This window comes from Globicephala melas, chromosome 9 (genome assembly GCF_963455315.2).
Source record: "Globicephala melas chromosome 9, mGloMel1.2, whole genome shotgun sequence".
NCBI lineage: Eukaryota > Metazoa > Chordata > Mammalia > Artiodactyla > Delphinidae > Globicephala > Globicephala melas.
Genome location: NC_083322.1, coordinates 52651513 through 52673118, shown reverse-complemented (window position 1 = coordinate 52673118; position 21606 = coordinate 52651513). Strand labels below are relative to the sequence as shown.

At 36.4% G+C, this 21606-nt stretch overlaps 1 protein-coding gene across 1 annotated transcript in view; it reads right to left on the bottom strand.

The window, feature by feature from the left end:
- ZNF804B (zinc finger protein 804B) overlaps positions 1-21606 on the bottom strand; it is a 505156-nt gene that overhangs the window by 5258 nt on the left and 478292 nt on the right. Inside the window, exon 3 of the mRNA XM_030857352.2 lies at positions 5116-5246. Coding sequence (XP_030713212.2) covers positions 5116-5246 — 131 coding nt within the window. The remainder of the gene's footprint in view (positions 1-5115; positions 5247-21606) is intronic.

The window sequence follows — 21606 nt, the reverse complement described above, 5'->3', positions numbered from 1 at the left end:
TGCTTTGAGCTGCTTTGCGTGTTTGCTTTGAGTTGGCTTTCTTTTCCTTATTTTCATATTCTTGGATGTGTTTTGTCGGCCTTTTTCTATTTTCAAATTTTACTTCATTTTTATGCAGTCATTTATTGCTTGAGTAAACAGTACTAAAACAACTGATATCTTTTCCATATGTAGCTTAAATTCTAATGGGGAGGAGTCCTTTCCTAGCCCCCCATCTGAGAGATTCTTATTGCCTTTACTTAACTATTCAGCCAACTGTCATAGAACTCTGGTGTCATATTCCTTTTGTCCACCAAATTTCATGTACATTGCTTCACTGTCTTTATATGTTTACTATTACAGAGACATATTTAATTAGTCTCCTTTCATTCGTATTGAAACAGATCTGCTCATGTATTTATATGGTTTTGTAAATTTTCCTTTTTATTTATATACAATGTATTTTGTTATATTTATTACATACAACAAATTTTGTGTATATATATATATATATACACACACATAAGTGTTATATATATATAACACTACCAGGTCATATTTACAAATTGATCTCTTTTGGTTAATTTTTGCCAGTATTTCTGGGCACTTTCAATTCAACTTTCTTCAGCTCAGATACATTTTCTTCTCTGACGTCTCTGATTATTTCTTCTTCCCTGTCCTAGTTTCTTATCCTAGAATTTATAAGTTACATTTATTTGCTCTCAGGAATATATCTTTCAGTCTTACTACTTATATTAGTACTCTAGTATTTTTAGTCTTTTGTTCTGGTTCAGAAAAAAAATTTGTTTTTAATTTCCGTTTTATGGATTCAATATTTTACAGTGACCAATATGTTGTTTACTATACCCATACAAATTTTAATTTACAAACAATAATTTTAGCCACGAGTCCTTCATAATTTCAGATTGTCCTCTCTCCATGAACTAATAACGTCTGTAGCTTTAGAGCTGTAGTGCGCCTTTGAATCTTGTGGAAAACTAATTTCAGAAAAAATTTTAAAGCGTCTGCTCCTTACAGTAACTATTTCATAATGAAAGCTTTTCTCTTATTCATCACATTAATCTTCTTTTTTGAATCATGTTTTACATTCTTTAGAGAGGGTGTTTAGGCATATTTAATATGAGAAATGGAAATACTCTAAGATGGTATACAAATTACTGGATGTTTCTTTCAAACATAAAGAGAAATAGGAAGCATAGAGGTTTACTATAGTTATTGGTCTTTTAAAAATGTGTCTGTAGCCTGTGGATAGAAGGATGAGGTTTAGAAATATCTGCAGCACTGAATTTTGCCTCAGTGCCAAAAAGATTCTTTTCCATATTTTCCATTACTTTGGAGTAAGTAGGAGTAATACATCTGCATTAAGTTACCTTCTCTAGCAACTTCAATCTGATATTATCTGTGCTACACTTAGCAAAAATTATTTCAAAAGTCTGGTGTATGTATATCATCACTCTACCCCTTCTGATTCCATTATGATGCAGATATTTGACTATTTTTATATTCCATTTTTTCCTTAATAATATAATATTTTTGCTTATTATTCTGGCAGGGTTTTGTGCATTTTCTTGCTTTGATTTACGTTAGTCTAAACATTCTTTCCTGTATTGCTGTTTCCTTTTACCATTTATCTTTCTAATATGTGTAAGCTTCTTCCTTTTATATTCTTTCAAATATTTTTAAACCTCTTTGCTCTTATTGTTTTTGTATTACATTTTGCTCTCCTTTTCCTTATTCTTGTTCTCAATTTACAGTTCAATATACACTTATGATTATATTTTGTCACAAGTTTAACATTTTATCCTCATTATTAATATTTTATACCTCTTATTTTTATGCTTTAAACTTTTATCTCATTGCTTTGAAAACTTTAATCTCCCCTATCTTAATTTTTTTTTTATTTTTGGCCACACTGCAAGGCATGGGGGATCTTAGCTCCCTGACCAGGAATCAAACCCAAGCCCCCTGCATCGGAAGTGAAAAGTCTTAACCACTGGACCGCCAGGGAAGGCCCTACCCCTATTTTAAATATAATTTACTTTTATTATTTTTTAAAATCCTAGTTTTCTATCTTTGTGGTATTTAAAATTCTATTATTTTAATTCAAGTTTATGCCTTATGACATAGTTAAAGGTTTAATCTTTATAGTCATACCCTCATTTATGATTTCACTGTCTCCTCTAGAACATTTAATTTATTTCTGTATTTTTTACATAATTATTTTTATTTATAATTTTAAAATGACATTAGTTAGCCCTTTAGTTCTTATTAATGGATTGTCCACTCTGATAGTTCCCCCCAACTTCTAGTTCTTGGTAACTCAGCATATGCACAATTTAATTCTCTCCTGTTCAAGAAGTACATTTTCCAAACAGGAAACAAAGCACATCAAAATAACATGATTTCTTTAAGTGATATAATTTCCTAATGTCCCACATTATCCAGCTCTTACGTAAAGACCTTTATATTCTCAGAATCAATGGTTCTACAGTTTTTAAAATTTGAAAAAATGTCCATATCAAGATGCACTATACTTAGACTTACACATAGTAGAAGTTTGCAAACAGAGTGAATCTCTCCCTTCCCCCAATAAAAGAACTAGTTTTGCTGAGGAACCATGTTGGGTTGATCTACCCAAGAGCTGACCAAGGTTGACTGCCCTTTTCAAGATCCATTAACAGTTTTCTGCCGTCATTTTTTTCATCAGTCTGATTCAAATATTCTTACTACCAGTAAATTCACCTCTCTTCTCCACAGGGCCATGGAGGAACCTTCTTGTTATCTGTAGCATCTTACTCAGAAGCCCTCTTTATGAGAATAAAGGACAAAGGTTTTCCAGGGAAGAAGTAACCCAGGTGATTTTTTTTTCACTTGTCAATTCAGCTGCCAAAATGAAAATATTTAATAATGCTATTAAGTGACTTCCCTTAGGCCATGAGGCTACATAATCAGAGAGAACAATTGCCTGGAGATAGAAAAAGAATGAAGTAATTTGCCTAGTTCCAAGTTATGTATCTGGAAAGTTGAATACCCATCATTTCCCTAACAATATGATCAGATTGGGACTTAGAGAGCCTACCTACTCTATAGAGGATATGGCTAGGTTTGTGTCTGTTTAACTGATAAGATTTTAAAAGGGCAGCTCAACCCCAGTAGAGTATATCTGTTAATTTCTTTTACTTTGGAAGACACTTCATGGGTAGATCTACAGACTTAGAACTTCTAAATGAAAGCATCATCACCATCACTATCATCATCATTAAGGCTCCTCTGATCCTTTGTCTATTTCTTCCAAAAGAAAAATACAGAATCAGTAAGGAGAAATGTCAAAGTGTGACAACTTGCATAGTAACAGATGAACCAAAATTACATTAAGGCTACTCAGATTTTTCGTTGTGTGGCCTTAAAGAACCTATCTAAAGTGTGTATCTCTATAGCAAGCCTTGTCTTATTTTTTCAGTTTTTTTTGTACCTCATAATTAATCACCCGGGAATTAAATATCTTCCCTCAATTTTCTCCTGCATGCCACCTAATAACCATTAGACTTTTCCTTCTAAGTCCTGTTTTGACAAGGGCTGTCTGATATCTTATTGACAATGTGTTTGAATAACATATTTTAAGATCTTCATTGTGTTGGCAAGTAAAAAGTTCAGTACCAGATATGTGTCCTGTTTCTATGATCATATGCTCCCTAAGAGCATGCATTTTTGTATTAACCTCACCTCTGGACACATGGTCTTCCAACCTTTATTTTTTCTTTATACCAAATTTCTCATTTATTTTTAATATGATTATATTTTCGTATATTTTTATAGGCAAATTAAATTACTCTAAGACAGTGGTGCAAATACATGAATATTTGAAGGCTGAATACTGTGTCTTTACTCATAATTGATCCTAAAAAATAAATATTTTCTTAAAAGTAAATATGAGGTCTAATATTTTATGCTAATATAATTGAGTTGTTCACTCCCAAGCTTATTGTATATCGTTTTTCTTTTTCTTTTTTTTATAAATTTATTTATTTACTTTTGGCTACTTTGGGCCTTTGTTGCTGCATGTGGGCTTTCTCTAGTTGAGGCAAGCAGGGACTACTCTTTGTTGTGGTGGGCAGGCTTCTCATTGCGGTGGCTTCTCTTGTTGCACAGCATGGGCTCTAGGCAAATGGGCTTCAGTAGTTGTGGCACGCAGGCTCAGTAGTTGTGGTTCACGGGCTCTAGAGCACAGTCTCAGTAGTTGTGGCACACGGGCTTAGTTATTCTGCAGCATGTGGGATCTCCCTGGACCAGGGCTCGAATCCGTGTCCCCTGCATTGGCAGGCAGATTCTTAACCACTGCACCACCAGGGAAGTCCTGTATATTGTTTTTCATTTAAACAATAGGAGTTTAAATTCTGGCACAGAGCTATAAGTGTTACAATTCACCAGAATGCTGTCAACTACATTAATTAGCTACATTAGTGTTCTACATTATGATTCATATGAACACAAATCACAATTTGCAAATGTAATTGAGTTCCAGGTAACAATCTCCTCACTTCAAAACGTTCAGCAGTTCTAAGTTCATGTAAAACTTCTATTTTTCAGCTACAAGAATGTATTAGTATAATGCTTGTTATAATTGTCAACTTAAACGGCACTGTGTGGTAAATTTAACTGCATTAATTACATCTTGTTTGTCATCCAGACAATGATAGTGCCGTTTATTCTAGTTTCAGGTGTGTGCAGAAGAATGCACAGAAGATTTAGTTCCTCCCCAAAAAGATGCATTGCTATTTATGGTTTTCAAAATTAATATTACAAAACTCAAAATAATTAGAAAGAGATATATAGATCCATATTAATCACCTGGATAGAATAAATGCTAGTATATTAGAATCATTCTTGGATCATTTCATTAAAGAACACATTAACAATATTGGGAAAGAAAAAACCCAGATGTCAAAGTCATTAATTTATAGACTTTTAACTATTAGGAACATTTGCCTTCAGATATATCTGTTGATTAATTATAATTTGTTTACATTGCTATAGTGAACCAAGTAAATTTATCACTGAAATTTCCCCAGAAGTTGAAGAGAGTTTTGAACCATCTTAGGCACCTTTAATTCTTACCATTCAGACTGTTGTCTTAACTCAGCCAGCTGATGAAGTCGCTTAAGTGCTTTTTCTTGTTTCTTTTCATCTTTCCATGACTTGGAAGCTACATTTCTAGCAAATTCACGTTGCTTTAATTCTTTCAGTCTCTGTGGACAAAAGAAGACAAACAGAAAGGACACTATGAATAAGTAATATATCTTTTTCCATCCAAAAACTTCCTTTTTAAACTTTGTCCTGGGCACAAAGGTGAATTTTTGGATAGGGAGAGTAAAAGCAACTTCTCCATCAATTCTATTCTCTGCTCCAAGATAAATTTAGTTGTCAACTGGGTTATTTATCAAGGCTTGTCACAGTCACTGCAGAAATGTGCTGCAATGTTGGACCCCAGTCCTGACAAGAACCACCCTGGGTATGTATTTGCAATCATCTCTGTGCCTGTGAAAACATAAATGGGGAAAATGTGCAATATATAAATGTGTATAAAGGGAGAGGAAGTTATGGGATGCACTTTCATCCATGCACTGTCTCCAGCCCTCTCACTTATAAAACATATTTACTCTCATTCCTGAAAATTGGTGTGATTAAATACACTGGGTGAAATGAGCTTGTTTCAGTAAAGAACATCTGTTATTGTGAAAAGATTTAGTTCAAAGTTCTAAATGCAATTCTTAACTCATTTTTTTTCTGGTGGAGATATTTATCCAATTCAAATTTCTGTATTGTATCCAGAAGGAAAAAAATGGGTCAGGGATTTAAACTCAGGTTAGAGACTTGGCCTTGCTTGATTTAAATTTAGTTACTACTTCTTTTAATTAATCTTTTCTATAAAACAATTGGCTTACATGAAGATTGGATGTTACTCATTACCTGTTCAGATTTCTACTTCAGAATCTGTCACTAAGCTCACCTAATGATATTGAACAAATTGAGAAACAGCCACAATCAAATGAGCATCTTGAAGTTTGGGTCTTAATCCTGATTTAAGAGTATGTTTGAAGATTAGCCTTTCTTAACCCATATAAAGTGACTTTAAACGACCTGAAATCTGTGTCCGTTTAATCTGCTTTTATTTCTCAAATCAAGTATAAAAACATGTTTTCCAGGAATGACAAAAACTACATAGCTATCAAGTGAGATAATACCTTTGTAGTAGACTATCCCCTCCCCCACCCATAGAACAAGTGCCAAGACCTTTAACAAACAGCCACAGGGAGAAGAGTAGTATCAACCTGAACTCAGTTTTTGACAAAAGCTTCAGAGCCTTTTAAAAACCAGACGTTTTCAAAAAATAAAATTATGGCCCATGTGTTGTCAGAAAAAAAAAAAAAGGATCAACAATTCTCTAGAGCTGATAACAGCACAGGGTCTAAACCTTAAAGTATAGCCTTGGTCAGAAGACAGAAAGGCTTATAAAAATTTGCATTTCTACTACCCTTCTACTCACACTTCCTCAGCCCCCATGTGCACAATCATCTAGTTCTTGGGGTTAAGGCTTATCTTATGAGTAAAGACCTTTTGGAAATCATGCAACATAATTTAGGAGCCCACAGAGAATGTAGTTCAACTGCATCAAAGAAAGACCATGGTTACTTTGGTGAAGAGGAGAGGGATTTTTTTTTTTTTTAACTCTCAGTTACTTTTGAACATAAAATACTCTACAATATATTTATTTAATATTTGATATTACTAGTATATAAAACCTGAACCACCTAGGAGAGGAAGCCGATTCATTTACTCACAATACCTGATACTTTAATCTCATTATTGGAATCCTGTTTGAAACTTCCAGGTATACCTGTTTCTTTCATTAGCCTTTCAGATTCCAATACTGTACTCCTATATCTGAGTCACAGAAATGATTGAGAATTTGGTCTCATTCATCCAACAGCAAATACTGTTAACTCCTACTAGGTACTAGGGATATAGAAATGTACAAATCAACTATTTTTCCCTCAAGGGAGACAGACAAATGAACAGATACTTTTATAAGATGGTATTGAGTTTCCTAACAGGAGTGGACACAAGATGCTTTGGAAGCACACAGGAAAAGTTAAGATAGATTGGGGGGTGGGATGGAGCATTGCTGTGTTGAGGAAGTCAGCAAAGTTAAAATACTTTTAAGGAACACAGAAAACTGGAAGAAGACCTCTAGCCACAGTCTTGGCTTGGCCCATGCCGAGTGCTCAAGACTATGCAGAGGAATCCCCCCAGAGATCTGCAGAGGGAGCCCTTCAAAATTTCACCATACTGATCAGCAGTGCATGTGTGTGAGGCAAATATTCCAGGCCAAGAAAAGAACCACCCGCAATAACTAAAGGAAACAATGCCTAGCATTCATATAGAACCAGGAAGAGTGCCTGCTCTTACCAACAAAATTAGAAAAGCTCTTGGGACATTGAGTAGAGAATTCAGGGAGTCTTGCTTCACTAGAGAAAAATTAGCCATAGATTGAACACTATTTTACATTTGCCTAACAAATGATTTTCATCATTTTATCAAGAAGTAAAAGTATAAATCTGATTCCAAGTAACATAACTGCATTTCAGAACCAAATCCAAGAATATTTTAAAAATACAAAAATTCACAAACAAGGGAAAATTAATGACATCCAACATACAATCAAAGATTTTTAGACATGCAAAGAAGTGCCAAAACACAGCCAAAAATGAGGAAGTCAACCAACTAAAACCAATACAGAACTGACACAGATGATAGAATTGGCAGAACACTGCATTAAGACAGTTATAACTGTATACCATATATTCAAAAAGTAGAAAAGACACAGTGGACAATTGCGTGATTGGAGTCTCTGAAGAAAGGGGAGGGAATATTTGCAAATATAATGGGTGAAAATATTCCAAATTTTCTGAAAACTCTAAATCCACAGATTCCCACCCCCGCCCCCAAAACCTCAAGCACAAGTAACATGAAGACAACTACACCAAGGCTCAACATAATCAAATTTTTCAAAACCAGGAAAAAAATGAAAAATTTTAAAAGCATCCAGAGAGAAAAGATATATTTCTGTACAGAAGAATGAATACTAGGATGGCAGAAGAATTCTCATTGGAAAAAGGCAATTGAGAATACAATGGAGCAACAACTTGAAATTTCTGAAAGAAAATTGAAAACTATTCAAAATAAAATTTTATACCCAGTGAAAATATCCTTTTAAAAAAAAGGTGAAATAGAGATGATTTCAAACACTAAAAGCTGAAAGAATTTAACAGCAGCACACCCACATGATAAGAAATAAAGAATATCACTGAAGAAAAGGAAAATATTAACAGGTAGATATATGTGTCTACCAAAAAGAATGAACACCAGAAATAGTAAATATAATGATGAATAAGACATATTCTTTATTATTTGAACGTATCTGGACTGTTTAACAAAAAGACAATAGCTATGTTTTTTGGTGTTTATAAAAAATTTATAAATAAAATATTTGACAATGATAGCTTAAAGCCCAAGAGAGGAGAAATGATATATAATATTGATAGGCCTTATTCTATGCATGAAATAATATAATAACAATTGAAGGCAGACTGTGATAAGTTAAAGAAATATACTATATATCCTACAGCAACCATTTAAATAACAAAACAATGTGTTTCAGCCAATAGGACACCAAAGAAGATAAAAGAAAATAATTAAATTTACTCAATCCGAAAGAAAGCATAAAAAAGTAAAAAGGAAATTAAAATAGATGGGACAATTATAAAACAAATAGCAATACCACAAAATCTAAATATATCGCTAACCAAATTAAATGTAAATGGTCTAAACACTGGAATTAAGAGGTACAGAATGACAGTTTCAATTAAAAAAAAAAGCAAGATCAACTATACATTGACTATAAAAACAAACTTCAAAATAAAGACATGATGAGTTAAAAGAAAAAAATGTAAAGAGATATATCATGTCAACACTAGTCAAAAAAAGATGGAGGGGAGAACCCTCAAGATGGTGGAGTAGTAAGACATAGAGATCACCTTCCTCCCCACAAATACATCAAAAATATATCTACATGTGGAACAACTCCTACGAAACACCAACTGAACGCTGGCAGAAGACCTCAGACTTCCTAAAAGGCAAGAAACTCCCCACGTACCTAGGTAGAGTAAAAGAAAAAAGAAAAAACAGAGACAAAAGAATAGGGATGGGACCTGCACCTCTCAGAGGGAGCTGTGAAGGAGGAAATCTTTCCACACACTAGGAAAGTTTGGCAGAGATGGGGGTGGGCAGGGGGGAAGCTTCAGAGCCACAGAGGAGAGCATAGCAACAGCGGTGCAGAGGGCAAAGCAGAGAGATTCCTGCATAGAGGATCGCTGTTGACCAGCACCCACCAGTCTGAGAGGCTTGTCTGCTCACCCACTGAGGTGAGTGGGGGCTGGGAGCTAAGGTTCGGAATCCAGAGGTCAGATCCCAGGGAGAGGACTGGGGTTGGCTGCATGAACACAGCCTGAAGGGGGGTAGTGAACCAAAGCTAGCTGGAACGGAGACCGGGAAAAAGTCTGGAACTGCCTAAGAGACAAGAGACCAGTGTTTCTGCGTGTGCAAGGAAAGGGGATTCAGAGCACCTCCTAAATGAGCTCCAGAGATGGGCGTAAGCCACGGCTATCAGCGCGGACAGCAGAGATGGGCATGAAATGCTAAGGCTGCTGCTGCAGCCACCAAGAAGCCTGTGTGCAAGCACAGGTCACTATCCACACCTCCCCTTCTGGGAGCCTGTGCAGCCCACCACTGCCAGGGTCCCGTGACCCAGGGACAACTTCCCTAGGAGAACACACACGTGCCTCAGGCTGTTGCAACGTCACGCAGGCCTCTGCCACTGCAGGCTCGCCTTGCATTCCATACCCCTCCCTCCCCCTGACCTGAGTGAGCCAGAGCCCCCTAATCAGCCACTTCTTTAACACCCTCCTGTCTGGGTGAAGAACAGATGCAACAGGGGGACCTATATGAGGAGGCAGGGCCAAACCCAAAGCTGAACCCTGGGAGCTGTGCGAACAAAGAAGAGAAAAAGAAATCTCTCCAAGCAGCCTCAGGAGCAATGGATTAAACCTCCACAATCAACTTGATGTACCCTGCATCTGTGGAATACCTGAATAGACGACGAATCATCCCAAAATTGAGGCGGTGGACTTAGGAAGCAACTGTAGACTTGGGGTTTGCTTTCTGCATCTAATCTGTTTCTGGTTTTATTTTTATCTTAGTTTAGTACTTAGAACTTACCATCACTGGTGGATTTATTTATTGATTCGGTTGCTCTCTTTCTTTTTTTTTTAATATATATATAATTTTTTCTTTTTCCCTTTTTGTGAGAGTGTGTATGTGTATGCTTATCTGTGTGATTTTGTGCATATAGGTTGCTTTTACCATTTGTCTTAGGGTTCTGTCTGTCCGTTTTTTTTTTTTTTTTTTCCTTTTTCTACTATGCATTTTAGTGCTTGTTACCCTTGGTGGTTTTCTTTATTGGTTTGGTAACTCTCTTCTTTCTTTCTTATTTCTTTATTACTTTTTTAGATTTAATAATGTTTTTTTTTTAATTTTAATAACTTTAAATATTTTATTTTTTTCTTTCTTTCTATTTTTACCCCCCTTTTCTTCTGAGCTGTGTGAATGACAGGGTCTTTGTGCTCTGGCCGGGTGTGAGGCATGAGCATCTTAGATGGGACAGCCGAGCTCAGGACACTGGACCACCAGATACCTCCCAGCTACATGGAATATCAATCAGTGAGAGTGCTCCCAGTGATCGTCGTCTCGATGCTAACACCCAGCTACACCCAATGACCAGCACGCTCCAGTGCTGGACACCCCATGCCAAAAAACTAGAAAGACAGGAACACAACCCTACCCATTAGCAGAAAGGCTGCCTAAAATCAAAATAAGTTCACAGACACGCCAAAGCACACCACCAGGCACAGTCCTCCCTACCAGAAAGACAAGGTCCAGATTCACCTACCAGAACACAGGTACCAGTCCGCTCCACCAGGAAGCCTACACACCCACTGAACCAACCTTACCGACTGGGAGCAGACACGAAAAACAATGGGAACTATGAACCTGCAGCCTACATAAAGGAGACCCCAAACACAGTAACTTATGCAAAATGAGAAGAGAGAGAAATACACAGCACATGAAGGAGCAAGGTAAAAACCCACCAGACCAAACAAATGAAGAGGAAACAGTCAGTGTACCTGAAAAATAATTCAGAGTAATGACAGTAAAGATGATCCAAAATCTTGGAAACAGAATGGAGAAAATACAAGAAACGTTTAACAAGGACCTAGAAGAACTAAAGAGCAAACAAACAATGATGAACAACAAAATAAATGAAATTAAAAATTATCTGGAAGGAAACAATAGCAGAATAACTGAGGCAGAAGAACGGATAAGTGACCTAGAAGATAAAATAGTAGAAATAACTACCACGGAGCAGAATAAAGAAAAAAGAAAGAAAAGAATTGAGGACAGGCTCAGATGTCTGGGACAACACTAAATGCACCAACATTCGAATTATAGGTGTCCCAAAAGAAGAAGAGAAAAAGAAAGGGACTGAGAAAATATTTGAAGAGACTATAGTTGAAAACTACCCTAATATGGGAAAGGAAATAGTCAATTAAATCCAGGAAGCACAGAGAGTCCCATGCAGGATAAATCCAAGGAGAAACACACCAAGACACATATTAATCAAACTATCAAAAATTAAATACAAAGAAAAAATATTAAAAGCAGCAAGGGAAAAGCAACAAATAACATACAAGGGGATCCCCATAAGGTTAACAGCTAACCTTTCAGCAGAAACTCTGCAAGCCAGAAGGGACTGGCAGGACATATTTAAAGTGATGAAGGGGGAAAAATTACAAACAAGGTTACTCAACCCAGCAAGGATCTCATTCAGATTCCATGGAGAAAATAAAATCTTTACATACAAGCAAAAGCTACGAGAATTCAGCACCATCAAACCAACTTTACAACAAATGCTAAAGGAACTGCTATAGGCAAGAAACACAAGAGAAGGAAAAGACCTACAATAACAAAACCAAAACAATTAAGAAAATGGGAATAGGAACAAACATATCAATAACTACCTTAAATGTAAATGGATTAAATGCTCCAACCAAAAGACACAGACTGGCTGAATGGATACAAAAACAAGACCTGTATATATGCTGTCTACAAGAGACCCACTTCAGACCTAGGGACACATATAGACTGAAAGTGAGGGGATGGAAAAAGATATTCCATGCAAATGGAAATCAAAAGAAAGCTGGAGTAGCAATTCTCATATCAGACAAAAGAGACTTTAAAATAAAGACTAATACAAGAGACAAAAAAGGACACTACATAATGATCAAGGGATCAATCCAAGAAGATATAACAATTGAAATATTTCTGCACCCAACATAGGAGCACCTCAATACATAAGGCAAATGCTAACAGCCATAAAAGGGGAAATCGACAGTAACACAATCATAGTAGGGGACTTTAACACCCCAATTTCACCAATGGACAGATCATCCATAATGAAAATAAAGAAAGAAACACAAGCTTTAAATGATACATTAAATAAAATGGACTTAGTTGATATTTATGGGACATTCTATCCAAAAACAACAGAATACACTTTCTTCTCAAGTGCTCATGGAACATTCTCAAGGATAGATCATATCTTGGATCACAAATCAAGCCTTGGGAAATTTAAGGAAACTGAAATTGTATCAAGTATCTTTTGTGACCACAATGCTATGAGACTACATATCAATTATGTAGTAGGAAAAAATCTGTAAAAAATACAAACACATGGACGCTAAACAACACACTACTAAATAACCAAGAGATCACTGAAGAAATCAAAGAGGAAATAAAAAAATACCTAGAAACAAACGACAATGAAAACACGATGACCCAAAACCTATGGGATGCAGCAAAAGCAGTTCTAAGAAGGAAGTTTATAGCAATACAATACTACCTTAAGAAACAAGAAAAATCTCAAATAAACAACCTAATCTTACACCTAAAGCATTTAGAGAAAGAATAACAAAAAAAACCCCAAAAGTTAGCAGAAGGAAAGAAATCATAATGATCAGATAAGAAATAAAAGAAAAAGAAATAAAGGAAACAAGAGCAAAGATCAATAAAACTAAATGCTGGTTCTTTGTGAAGATAAACAAAATTGATAAACCATTAGCCAGACTCATCAAGAAACAAAGGGAGAAGACTCATAATAATAGAACTGGAAATAAAAAAGGAGAAGTAACAACTGACACTGCAGAAATACAGAGGATCATGAGAGATTACTACAAGCAACTGTATGCCAATAACATCAACAACCTGGAAGAAATGAACAAATTCTTAGAAAAGCATAACCTTCTGAGACTGAACTAAGAAGAAACAGAAAATATAAACTGACCAATCACAATCACTGAAATTGAGACTGTGATTAAAAATCATCCGACAAACAAAAGCCCAGGACCAGATAGCTTCACAGGCGAATTCTATCAAACATTTAAAGAAGACTGAACACCTATCCTCAAACTCTTCCAAAATATAGCAGAGGGAGGAACACTCCCAAACTCATTCTATGAGGCCACCATCACCCTGACACAAAAACCAGACAATGATGTCACAAGAAAAGAAAACTACAGGTCAATATCAATGACGAACATAGATGCGAAAATTCTCACCAAAATACTAGCAAACAGAATCCAACAGTACATTAAAATGATCATACACTATGATCAAGTGGGGTTTATCCCAGGAATGCAAGGATTCTTCAACATATGTAAATCAATGAATGTGCTACACCATATTAAAAAACTGAAGGAGAAAAACCATGATCATCTCAATAGATGCAGAAAAAGCTTTCAACAAAATTCAACACCCAGTTATGATAAAAACCCTCCAGAAAGTAGGCATAGAGGGAACTTACCTCAACCTAATAAAGGCCATATATGACAAACCCACAGCCAACATTGTTCTCAATGGTGAAACACTCAAACCATTTCTACTAAGATCAGGAACAAGACGAGGTTGCCAATCTCACCACTATTATTCAACATAGTTTTGGAAGTTTTAGCCACAGCAATCAGAGAAGAAAAAGAAATAAAAGGAATCCAAATTGGAAAAGAGGAAGTAAAACTGTCACTGTTTGCAGATGACGTGGTAGTACATATAGAGAATCCTAAAGATGCTACCAGAAAACTACTAGAGCTAATCAATGAATTTGGTAAAGTAGCAGGATACAAAATTAATGCACAGAAATCTCTTGCATTCCTATACACTAATGATGAAAAATCTGAAAGAGAAATTAAGGAAATATTCCAATTTACCACTGCAACAAAAAGAATGAAATATGTAGGAATAAGGCTACCTAAGGAGACAAAAGACCTGTGTGCAGAAAACTGTAAGACACTGAAAAAAACAATTAGAGATGATACAAACAGATGAAGAGATATACCATGTTCTTGGGTTGGAAGAACCAACATTGTGAAAATGACTATACTATCCAAAGCAACCTACAGATTCAATGTAATCCCTATCAAACTAGCAATGGCATTTTTCACAGAACTAGAACAAAAAATTTCACATTTGTATGCAAACACAAAAGATCCCGAAAAGCCAAATCAATCTTGAGAAAGAAAAACGGAGCTGGAGGAATCAGGCTCCCAGATTTCAGACTATACTACAAAGCTACAGTAATCAAGACAGTATGGTACTGACACAAAAACAGAAATATAGATCAATGGAATAGGATAGAAATCCCAGAGATAAATCCACACACATATGGTTACCTGATCTTTGATAAAGGAGGCAAGAATATACAATGGAGATAAGATAGCCTGTTCAAAATTGATGCTGGGAAAACTGGACAGCTACATGTAAAAGAATGAAATTAGAACACTCCCTAACACCTACACAACAATAAACTCATAATGGATTAAAGACCTAAATGTATGGCCAGACACTATAAAACTCTTAGAGGAAAACATAGGCGAACACCCTATGACATAAATCACAGCAAGATCCTTTTTGACCCACCTCCTAGAGAAATGGAAATAAAAACAAAAATAAACAAATAGGACCTAATGAAACTTAAAAGCTTTTGCACAGCAAAGGAAACCATAAACAAGGTGAAAAGACAGCCCTCAGAATTGGAGAAAATATTTGCAAATGAAGCAACTGACAAAGCATTAATCTCCAAAATATACAAGCAGTTCATGCAGCCAGCTCAATATCAAATAAACAAACAACCAATACAAAAATGTGTGGTAGACCTAAACAGACATTTCTCCATAGAAGATATACAGATTGTCAACATACACATGAAAGGATGCTCAACATCACTGATCATTAGAGAAAAGCAAATCAAAACTACAATGAGGTATCACCTCATACCAGTCATAATGGCCATCATCAAAAAATCTACAAACAATAAATGCTGGAGAGGGTGTGGAGAAAATGGAACCCTCTTGCACTTTTGTTAGGAATGTAAATTCATACAGCCACTATGGAGAACAGCATGGATGTTCCTTAAAAAACCAAAAATAGAACTACCATATGACCCAGCAATCCCAGTACTGGGCATACACCATGAGAAAACCATAATTCAAAAAGAGTCATGTACCACAGTGTTCACTGCAGCTCTATTTACAATAGCCAGGACACGGAAGCAACCTAAGCGTCCATCGACAGATGAATGGATAAAGAAGATGTGGCACATATATACAATGGAATATTACTCAGCCATAAAAGGAAATGAAACTGAGTTATCTGTAGTGAGGTGGATGGACCTAGAGTCTGTCATATAGAGTGAAGTAAGTCAGAAAGAGAAAAACAAATACCATATGCTAACACATATATATGGAATCTAAAAAAAAAAAAAAAAAGGTTATGAAGAACCTAGGGGCAGGATAGGAATAAAGACACAGACGTAGAGAATGGACTTGAGGACACGGGGAGGGGGAAGGGTAAGCTAGGACAAAGTGAAAGAGTGGTATGGACTTATATACACTACCAAGTTTAAAATAGATAGCTAGTGGGAAGCAGGCACGTAGCACAGGGAGATCAGCTCGGTACTTTGTGTGCACCTAGAGGGGTGGGATAGAGAGGGTGGGAGGGAGATACAAAAGGGAAGAGATATGGAGATATATATATATATGTATAGCTGATTCACTTTGTTATACAGCAGAAACTAACACACCATTGTAAAGCAATTTTACTCCAATAAATATGTCAAAAAAAAAAAAAACAAAGATGGAGGGGCTCTATCACTATGAAACAGAATAGATTTTAAAGCAAAGATATACTGCTAGGAATAAGAAAGTGTATTTCATCATACGATGAAGTAAATTAATCAGGTTAACAAATAAGCCTAAATGTTTATGCACCTAATAACATAGCTTCAAAATCACAAAGAAAAAATGGATAAAACTACAAGGAGAAAAGTTAAATCCACAATTATTATAATAGGAGTTTTCAACGCCCATCCACAAAACTACAACAAAATGTTAATTGCAAGTCCAACATTTCTGTAACAGGTTACTTCAAGGGGACCATGCCTGTTATAAAAGACCCTTCCAGGAGTTGATTTGTCTAATGAAATGAGGACTGTTTGATACTGGACAGTTAAAGAGGATTTCCAAGAATCCAGAGGTCAAATTTTGCCAGGAAGATCATTTAGTTCAGATTTTCCCAAGTTTCTATTTTTCTTCCCCTTTTCTGATAAAAATTCATTTATTTAAGCAATGGCACATTATAAGTATCAGTAATATTACTCAATTTAAAGAACAAAAACATTTGGACAAAAACAAAAGTTTCTTGTGGGTAAATAGTAGGTCAGCTCTTAATGAGATCAGATCCAGACAAGGAAAAACTGCTCCCTCACACATTTACAAAGAAATACAGAAGCTCAGTTATAAGTTGCATAGCTGTAGGAACTCAGAGTGAATGCGTTAGAGCAGGTGAGAGTTTGAAACTCACTGTGAGGGGAAGTAAGGAGACAGAAAGTAGCACCTAACAATACAGGGACTAAAACAGTCTCTGGTTTCCAGAGGGGTTTGGATGGTAGCCAACACCCTGTAGGGGTTAAGACAACGATTCTGAAATCAGACCTGCATTTGTATCTTGTCTATGTCACTCACTAGTGTAATAGGGAAGAACAAATTTGACTCCATATTGGATCCATTTCTTTTACTTATTTTTTTGGCCACACTGCAGCATGTGGGATCTTAGTTCCCTGACCAGGGATTGATCCCCCGCCCACAGCAGTGAAAGCCCAAGTCTTAACCACTGGACCACTGAAATTCCTCCCATTTCTTTTACTTTAACCTTTGTATTCTATTGTGTTTGCTACAAGTTAATCACTAAAGGGATGTTGCCTATAGCTTAAAATATCAAATGACCCATCTCCAGGAATCCTGCCTCCCATGCTTGAGCGTCAAGCTAAAATACCTTTGTCTAAGCTCACAGGAAACATCCTGACCAGGCCCACTTGTGAATGGCTGCAGGAAAGAAGAAATTAACACATCCCTTCCAGAGTCTGGCAGGAGCCAGGAGATATCTGCAACAACTTATCACCTTTTTAACTTTACCTCCTCACCTCCCGCCTCTTTGTTCTGTAAAAAAAAAAACTAGCACCCAAACCCGGGCAAGATCGTTCTTTGGGACTCTAGACCACTATCTTCTGGTCTGCTGGCTTTTCAAATAAAGTCACTATTCCTTGTCCCAAAAATTCTCGATTTATTGACCTGTCATGGGGCGAGCAGTACAAGCTTGGATTCGGTAACACTAGCTCTGATACTTTAAGAAAGTTACTCAGTCTTCCCTAAGTTCATTTACATTTGTAATTTGGCAAACTATCAGGATTTACCTTGTAGAGTTCTTGGGATTATTATTTGCGTTGGGAAAGGTAAAACACCTGATATACAGCACCTGCTATACAGCAAATGCACAATGAATATGAGCTATTATCAATTTACAAGTAAGATTAACAGTTACATTTTATGGAACCGAACAAGGAACAGGATGAACAAGAAGCCCATGATTTAATTGGCAATGGGGAGCCATTAAGAGCATTTGACTCATATTCTTATTGAAAACGGAATGTTTGATTAGTTTTCATCTGGATGGTTTTACAAGATCTGTGGCTGGAGCCTTCTCTAAAGGAAAGGACAGAAAAAGGAAACATGTTGGGTATATTCCTCACCCTTGTCTTGAATAATTTATAATGGTTAATGGAAATATTTGTAATTTTGGGGAATCTAAGATCATATGTCACTACTGAAGAAAATCATAAATTTTGGATTAAAGCATGATTTGTTGTCAAACTTTTCTTTGATAAAGTTTATTTGAAGCTTGCTGTTGGGTATTAATATTATCCAAAACAGAACTCAATCAGGAAATAGGGTAAAAGACTAGACATCTAGTATTTTCTAGAGGGAAACAGGGACATCTAGTTCATGTCCTTGTATTTGTAAAAGGGATTTAGGGGAAATGGCAAAGCAGATGGTCTTCATGGTCCTGAATGCAGGGTACCTGACATGGTCTTTGCCCAGGTCAGAAGCAATGCGATAAAGGACTGTCGCGGAGGTCAAGGTAAAGAAGGAAAAGTAGTTCTCACGTATCTTCTGCAGCTTTCACAATGCTTTTTATTCTCTCTCAGCAACAAGCGAAATAAGGCTTATGGAAATATACTGGCTTAAATACATTTATGAAATATGTAGGACTTAATTTTTTTTCTCAGGTTCATTTTAAAAGCGCAAATTAAGCAATCTTTATTTCCCTACCTGCCAACAAGAATGCTTGGCACCTGCATTGCAAGTGGAATTCAGCTATGAATAAAGAGGCAAATTGATCAGGGCAGTGAGTCTCCATGTGTTTTGAATAGCAATACTCCCAATATTATTGCTTCCCAGTCAGAACAAGCCTGCGAACAGCATCCCACTCCAGTAACCACTCTCGTTCACCTTCACTGAAGCAGAACACACATGTGAAATGAATTTATGCAAGCGTATCTATCTGCTTTTTCCTCTCTGAAACAGAATAAATCCTTCCATCGCTGGACTTTCCTCCATAGATCCCAGGGCACTTTGCAGGCATTAATGTCTTTTCTTCACAGCAGAGCAAAACCCGAGTGCAAAAGGTCAAAATGATTACCCTCATTTTAGAGATGAAGAAACAAACATATAGAAGGTTGAATGACTTGATCCACATCAAAGAAGAGGCCAAGAAAAGAACTGTGACTTGAAAACAGGATGTCTAATGTTCATTAGCGTATGGAAAACTCAGAACAATGTATGTAAAAGTCTAGAAATTGACAATAGTTCCATTTTATGAAATTAAAAGTCTATCCAGTTCTGAAGTATTGTTCATTGTTTCAAAATGTTTTGTACCAAAATGATTTCGAAGACATTTATAGATCATTAAACAATAATTGAGAACAGGAGTTGATATAATTTGAACAACAATATGATCAAGATATAAGAATTAAATTACATGAAAAGTAGTATGTGTCAAAAGAATTCTCCATGTTGAAATGGGGCTTTCCTTATTTCCTGTTTTTTCTGCATGCCATTATCTTTTCTGCGATCTGGTAGCTGTACAAACACAGACACTGAAACAACCTAAAATATTTTTTTTAAGTCTCCCATTGTAGAAGCTGCAGTTCAGGCTACTGACCAGGAGGAGGTGCCTAGAATGAATGCATCTGAGTATAATCTCTAGATGGGATTCCCTGCTCCAAGGACCAATCGTGCCACAAGCAAGCTAAGAATGGCTGAGAAGAAATGAACCTGGGGCTGATACTCTGTCCCCATCCTCTTCTTTACAAGTGCTAAGTTAAATACTTCACAACAGGATCTGAAGGATTCTTCCTATACATTCTGGAATATGAATTCCTAGTCTCTACATCTAATTGCTGGTGGTCAGCCAACTGTGCTTTGACAGTCAGGACCTGGAGATGCCTTATTGGGCTCATTTTTGGGCTCTTGGATGGGCTGACCCTGATGCTCAGGAGAGATATAGCCAAGCCTGAAGACACCGCTGTCTAAGTGCTAGTTTGGGGATGTTTCTGGATTCTAGGACAACCTGCAAATGTGGTTCATGTAAAAAAAAAATTTCTTACTAACTCAGAGCAGCCTGGGATACCTCCATGGCTTAGGGGGGAGCATATACATAGGTGATTAAGGTATATGCCCCAAGCAAGTCACCAGACCATCCCCTTGCAAGGCCCAGGATTCCCTGAGAAGTCCTCAAAGGGCAAATGGATGGCTCTAGTGTTCCCATTATTTCTGAGAAGTTACCCAGTTCCTTCCTTTCTCTAGCTATTATGGTCAGGATCCAAGTCAGCAGTGATACAAAGCACAGATTTTTATTTGGTTTTAACTGCAAGGTTTATTGTTTTCTGCACCACGGCATAACCAAAGCTAAAGTTGGTAGTGCCTTTGTAAGCCATATTAAATCATGCAAGAATATAGCCAATACTATGTCAATATCGATTACCTCTAGTGATTATTGTTGTGAAATGATTAACAGCATTACAAAGGAAGCACTTTGCTTTGGTGATTAGAAATGGGAATTGCTTTTTAGACTGGTTTAGTAGTAGAAGTCAAAGGGCTTTTAATCTCCACCCTTCTCCATGTTCACAGTGTGATAAGAACACACCTGCCACATTAGAAAAATATTAATTCCCATGAAGTGTCTGCAGAGAGTATATTCAGGTTTGGAGAAGTCCACCATTTCTGGAATGAGCAAATGAAAATTCATTAATTAAAGATTATGTCTTGAGTCAATATCTGATTAGACTAATACTTGGTTAACAAGGCTTCTGAAAAAATAATTTTGCATTCTATCACAGTCTAGACCATGGAGAATAAGTTCAATGTGAGAAGCAAAAGAAAGACCAGGAAAATCCAGACAATTTTCCTCATGCAACAAAGTTTCAGAATTATTTCCTTAGAGAAAAAGTGGAAAGTACCAGAATGTTTCATACATTCTTTATAGGCAAGTATGTAAATTACTTATAATTTTTCTTAAAAAGTATTATTCATGTCAAAAAATGCTTAAATAAGTTTTACAAATCTCTTTCTTTCTGAAATACCTCTAAATATCAAAATACAGAGTTAGAATGGGTATCAAAACAAACAGTTACGGAGATTCTTCTGCATGATGCTAATTTCTAACACTCCCGGTTACATGTGGAAGAGACTAAGGCCTTAAGGGAATCTTTCATTTATTTATTTTTAAAGATCAAGAGAATTAATCACATTCCTTGTGGGGACGTTCTAGGAAGTAAATGTTTTTGCACTAGGCCCTAGGAGTCTAAAAAAGAAATCTTAAGAGAATCCCATGGCCAGCCTCTGCCCTCCCAGAAGATTGCTTGGTTGCTGTCACGAGGCCATCTGTATTTGGCAGGTTATTATCTGCTCTGCAGCTTTCTTCCCCAGCTGTATGATGCCTTTATGGTCGCCTCCTCCTAATTCAGTTCATAAAGAAATCTTCACC